Genomic DNA, 6,000 nt, shown 5'->3' on the forward strand with positions numbered 1-6,000 from the left:
AATAAGAATTTGAACTATTACTTCAGACTCTAAGACAAAATTAAAGGAAGTTAGATAATGTCATTAAACCAGAGTTTACTCTTTATTGTTGATAACCTGGTTCCTTTGGAGGAGCTGACCTTCGTACCTCATTGCTGGTCCACCCGAAGCTGTCAGTGAGGTCTGCTGTGGACGCCGCGTCCTGGTCCAAGACAAGAAGCTGGGCAAACAACCGCTGCAACTGTAACGGTATGATCCGGACCTGGTCAAGAAGCAAACGCGTTTCTAAATGAAATCTGTTCACGTCAGTTGGGGTGTTTTAAAAGAACTGCAAACGAGTTTTCTCTTCTTTCCTAGTTCATTCAGTTCAATCGGGAGGAAGTTGAAAACTATCACATAGAGGGAAGTAAGATTCGCTTTTCTTTTAAAATTCTAATCCAATCCAAAAAGTTTTAGCTATCTGGAGTTTCCTACCTAGACACAGTATGATCAGTATGAACACCCACACAGCCCTTAAGAAACCACGACTGATTGCTGCCCATCATTTCAGTGTCTGCTCGTTCACTCCTCTGAAACCTCTCAGAGACCCACTCCCTGTAGGGAAATTCCGGTCACGACTCCCACCCGCTGTGGAGTCTGAACCTGCCTCATCGTCTTCCTGCTTTATTTGGTGTGGGGAGGATTAGGGCAGGAGAGAAGGATGTTCAGAGCCTTGTGGGGGAGACTGGATGTTCCTATCTAAAGCAAGAATAAGACTTCCGACACTTTTATGGCAATTTGAGGTTGTCACCGCATGTATGACCTTCAGGAGACTGGGAATAAAAGGAAATACATAAAAATTGGCTCTTTGCATCACAGGTGGTTTGAGAAGAGCTGGGCCAGATCACAGAAGACTCCTATTAAGAAGCACAGATTTCTGATCTCAGGGTCCTGGGATCGAGTCCCGCATCGGGCTCTCTGCTCAGCGGGGAGCCTGCTTCCTCCTCTCTCTCTCTCTGCCTGCCTCTATGCCTACTTGTGATCCCTCTCTGTCAAATAAATAAATAAAATCTTAAAAAAAAAAAAAAAGAAGAAGCACAGATTCAGCCCAAAAACAATAAACTTCTGAATGGTATTTAGAGCCAGAATGAAGAAGATTAGATATGCACTCATAATAAACAAATTCCTCACTCTGCTTATTTCCAGAATATCAAAATGAAAGAACACCAGTCTTTATTTTTCTGTTGCTGTTATAAATCTGTTCATTAAGTAGATTTTCCGGTAGGCTAGTGTAGGCTAGTTGCAAATATCTTCTTGACCAAGCTAGGTTTATAAAGCAGTAGCAGCACTATATTTGAGGTAATTATTTTTTGGAAGGAAGATTCAATTCATTCGGGCACACAGGCCAAGTCACTTCTTGAAAATAAAGATTAATATTTGGTAATTAATAAAATTATGAATCTCTATGGATAAGGAATTAATTCCTTCCTTAAAAAACATTTCTTTAATACTCCAAAAAAAGGCCCTGTAAATCATAGATTTAATACCTTTGCATCAGGTTTATCCTTATCCTCGAATGAACCAAGTTCTTCTGGGCCAAGGGAAAATAAAGCTTCTAAACAAAATGTAGAAACAGAGATATAAATGATGTTATTTCATTTTTAAAAAACGGTTTTAGAAAGCCAAAGTCTCCAGTAAATAAAATCAGTTAAAGATTCAGAAGTATGACTGTGGCAGTATTTATACTGTTACTCTACACATTTTACTTCCTGATAACATTACCTTTAACCACCAACTCTATATGAAGAGGCATGCTAAGATTTCAGTACAGAAGATCAATAAAAGGAAAACTATGCTTCTAAAGTAAAAACAGTAATATCAGAAATCTTTGATGGCTTCCTATTGCCTGTGGCAGTGGGTCCCAAAAACCACATGAGGAAATACACAATATATAATAGTGTCACGTGTGTTCATCCACAAGCCACATTCGAGGCTTCCAACCACCCTTTTGAGAGAAAGGCCACCTTTAACTCTCAATGCCCTTACTTTTTTGGGTATAAGAATGTCTTTTCTGTGTTAAGGGTAGTAACAGATGGTAGTGACCTTACCTGGAAAAATAAGTTGGTAACTCAGAGCCAGTCTTCACAACTGTTTTATACTCTTAAGTCTAGGCATGGCCCCCACAGGGGTATATCAGAATCTTATGGGAAGTCTGTATTCAAACTAGATGGAAACTTTGATCTACTCTAGGAAGACAAAGGATGGCATGGATACTGTCTCTCTCTGGAAACCACTGCTGCCTTGGTTATGAATGTTATATTCCTCCCTTCTGGCAGGAACTGGGAAAAAAAATGAACTATAAACATAAAAGTTTAAAGGATAAAACTATACAAAGAGTTTTACAATTATTTCCCACTATCTCAGCCACCATGAACTAGTACAGTAGAACCCAATTCAGCCCTACACAAGAAACTGTCCCCAAAAGCTCCAGAATTCTTCTCCCTGCCAGCACTCTGCCAATTCTTAGCCCTTCAATAAGCATCAGGATTCCTGCAAAGCCTTATAGGGAATGCATCAGCCCACGTGAAGATACAAGCCCATGTGCTTGGCCAGCGATCTCCTTTGCTGAGAGTAAGATGGCCCGGGCTCTTGCTTGGTGGCCTTCTCCATTCAGCCCTATCCTTGCTCAGTGGCCCTCTTTATGACCTGGACCACTTGCCCACCAATCATCTGTCTTAATCTCTTGTTAAAGCTACTTTTCTACTTCAACTATATTAAAACTTGGAAAACTTTAACTCTCCTCAGTATCTATCGAAATGTGTGTTGAAAATTTCTAATGGTGGAATAACTGAATACATTTGGGAGATATTTTTACGGAGAGAATGGAGTCAAGGACAAATGTCACCACTCTGAAATCCCACATGCAGCTTAATCCATTAGAATGGCCCTGGGAAGGGGATAATGGTAAATATTTACTAAATCTCTGGAGGCAGGAAGGCTTTCTAAGCTTAGAAGCAACAGAAAATGTCAAAAAATTTGCTAAATTTGGTAGTGACAGGAAGAGGGATGAGATACTGGATACAGGATGAGCCAGGATTTTTGTCCTCAGTATAAGCAGACGCTGTGGAGAGCTGAGCCACTCATGTAGCTCTGTGGCTGAAGGCCCCAGTCAGGACCATGGGAAGGTTATGTTTATACTGAAGTAAAGGGATCAGAAAGACTAAGACCCTTGTGGAGGAAGCTTGTTTGCAGAGACGGGAATGGGAAAAACAGAGAAAAACAGGGGCAAGAAATCAAGGCTCCAATGAGGTCAGGCTGGCTTCCTGTAGTGGTTAGTAAATCCCCCTTTTAATTGAGCTAACATGAATGGGTTTCTGTTTCTTATACACAGTCCCTTATCTGACATCTTGGGTCTCTGGAATTTCCAGATTTTAGAAAGGTAATAAGAAAGGGTCATAGTACGTTAACATTATATCCCCAGCAAGGTTTGGGATAAAAAGTATCCGTTAATCAAGGAGTTAATACTCCTGTAATAAATGTATGAATAACCACTCAAGTGAGATAAGATAACTAAGACTATAAACGGCCTCACATTAGGTCAGCTTCTGACCCCAAACCAGTTCAAACCAGGCTGCTGGAACATTCTGGATTTCAGAATTACAGATAAACGACTGTGGACTATATAAATAATGTGATGCCCCGTCGCCATTCTAAAAGGCAGGACAGAAGTGTTTTGGGTAACTCTGGTGGGAATGTTTATTACTTTAGAGAAATTTTAAAACTCAAAAATACAAATAGCATAACAGTAATGAAGACTGGCAAAATTGTCTTTATGTTGTATTTTAAATGAGAATTAGAAAAGAAACCCATTGCCTTATTTTTTGTTACTAAAAATTACCGTGCTTGCACAGAATGTACTTAAATAATTTAAGTTTCACATTTCCCTACAGAGAGGATGAACATTTCTTACCTTAGCCACAATAAACACATACGGGGGAATATACCTTTGAGGTAATTTGTAATCTTGCATAATTGATTACACGTAAAGACAAAGGTACATATTATTAATCAAAAGCATGTAACACAGCATACCTCTGAATTCAGGTGTGAAATGAAGAGTCTGAAGGAGGGAATTGAGGTAACAGGTTCCACCCTGATTTCTTATTCCGCTTAAATTGGTGAATTCCCTAGGAGCTGGTGGCTCCAAGGTTTTGGTCTTTAATTTCTTTTCTTTTCCATACTGATAATTTGACACACTGGAATAATCTTCTTCAAACAGATCCCCAAACATTGTGAAACTAGATCCTACCCTTAAAAGAATATGACATGTTATACAAATGCTTTTATTTATAAAACAAGCTTTCCACACATCTCCCAATCTTACACTTCCATCAGAAAGTTTATCCAGTAGTTTGGGCTTTGGAGACTGCAAGACCTGAATTTTCTCATCCTTGCTCCACACTGCCTGGGGGACCACAGGCAAGTTAACGAATCCGTGTTCTCATATGTAAAATGGAATACAGACTACCATGCAGGGTCCCTTGAACCAAATGAGAGACTTAAGAAAGGCACTTGGTGCACAGGGTTTGGCTCACAATAAAGAATAGCTGCTTTTAGGGTGCCTGGGTAGCTCAGTGGGTTAAAGCCTCTGCCTGCAGCGCAGGTCATGATCTCAGGGTCCTGGGATGGAGTCCTGCATCGGGCTCTCTGCTCTGCAGAGCTGAGAGCCTGCTTCCTCCTCCTCTCTCTCTCTCTGCCTGCCTCTCTGCCTACTTGTGATCTCTGTCTGTCAAATAAATAAATAAAATCTTTAAAAAAAAAAAAAAGAATAGCTGCTTTTAAAAAAAAGGCATGGTGAAAAAAACAAAGAAAACCCCTCATTACACCTCATCTACTGCTGGGGTGGCAAAACCAATCCTGGAGTCTGTGAGTTGGCAAGGGCCTGGGGGCCATCAACCGCTTCCTGAAATCTCCGCTTCTCACACTTCTTGTGCCAGATTATGACACTCAGAGGGAGCAAAGGGAACACACTAATCTTTACAGCAGTTCAGTACATGGTCCCAAAGCTAAAGAGCCGGAAGGAGGTTCCCTGGGAAAAAAAGACTGCCATGAAAACCAACGAGCCCAAAGGCCTGCCACTCTGTGTCCAGTGATGCTAACCTTAGCTGTGGGGACCTGCAGGACCCGCTCAAGGTCTCACCTCGAGTGTGGAGGAGGGTCACTTGGAGATGAGACACACAAAGCGCCTAGCACAGTTCCTAAGGGGCAGGAAGCGCTGAAATGCAATATATTCCTTTTCAACCCGTTCCTCAAAAAAAAAAAAAAAAAAAGCACAAAAAAATGGAGCTTGAAGGTCCGGCCTCGAGAATGTGGTCTGGATGCCGGTCTGCCCCACGCCGTGGCGGAGGCCAGGCCTCCAGCCCTGTAACCCACCACGGAGCCCAGGGGCGCAAAAAGCAGACGGTCCCCGCGGCCGCAGACCCGACGCCCGACGAGGGCGGCGTCCGGAGGCCGCCCAGGCAGCCCCTCGCCTCGCCGGTCTCAGGCGTGCAGCCCACAGCGTCCCTGCGCCTCCCACGTCCCCACCCCGAGAACCCCAGCTGCCAGCCCCACTTACTGCCTAAAGCCCAGCCCCACGAGCCGGCTCAGACCCACATTCGAAACAACCATACGCGCCCCAAATGGGCGCAGCCATGCTGGTGCGGGGAAGTCTCCCGCGGCCTGGAGCGTGGGCCATTTAAGGAACGCGCGAACTACGTTTCCCAGGATGCCCCGCGGGAGCGCCGGCCCGCCGCGCGGGACCTTATGGGCAATGTGGTTCTTTTGCCCCCAGAGTTCGGGAGTCTCGCGGTGGGAGAGCAGTGTTGGCGTCCCTGTGTGTTCGCGGGTGCGCGGGTCCACGGGTTCGCTCGGTCGGACGGCGATGCATTCATTCACAATGTAGAGTTTATATTTGAGTCTTTTGGCATGGTTAATTTACAAGTTACCCAAACATTGGAAACTGCAGGGCTTCGGGTTCACCACGCTCTTCGGAAGACCATT

The 6,000-nt window shown here is 43.7% G+C and overlaps 1 protein-coding gene across 6 annotated transcripts in view; it reads right to left on the bottom strand.

The window, feature by feature from the left end:
* The window catches only part of USP40 (ubiquitin specific peptidase 40), a 76,800-nt gene extending 71,116 nt beyond the window's left edge, over positions 1 to 5,684 (bottom strand). For 3 of the 6 annotated variants that reach the window (XM_059393752.1, XM_059393749.1, XM_059393755.1), the window contains exons 1-5: positions 5,576 to 5,684; positions 5,159 to 5,266; positions 4,051 to 4,268; positions 1,506 to 1,573; positions 128 to 241 (exon numbers count right to left, since the gene is read on the bottom strand). In XM_059393752.1, coding sequence (XP_059249735.1) covers positions 128 to 241; positions 1,506 to 1,573; positions 4,051 to 4,268; positions 5,159 to 5,266; positions 5,576 to 5,628 — 561 coding nt within the window. In that variant the 5' untranslated portion in view covers positions 5,629 to 5,684. The remainder of the gene's footprint in view (positions 1 to 127; positions 242 to 1,505; positions 1,574 to 4,050; positions 4,269 to 5,158; positions 5,267 to 5,575) is intronic. The other 3 variants (XM_059393750.1, XM_059393751.1, XM_059393753.1) reach the window with 3 other exon arrangements.
* Between the last annotated feature and the right edge of the window lie 316 nt (positions 5,685 to 6,000).

Source organism: Mustela nigripes, chromosome 3 (assembly GCF_022355385.1).
Source record: "Mustela nigripes isolate SB6536 chromosome 3, MUSNIG.SB6536, whole genome shotgun sequence".
NCBI classification, from domain to species: domain Eukaryota; kingdom Metazoa; phylum Chordata; class Mammalia; order Carnivora; family Mustelidae; genus Mustela; species Mustela nigripes.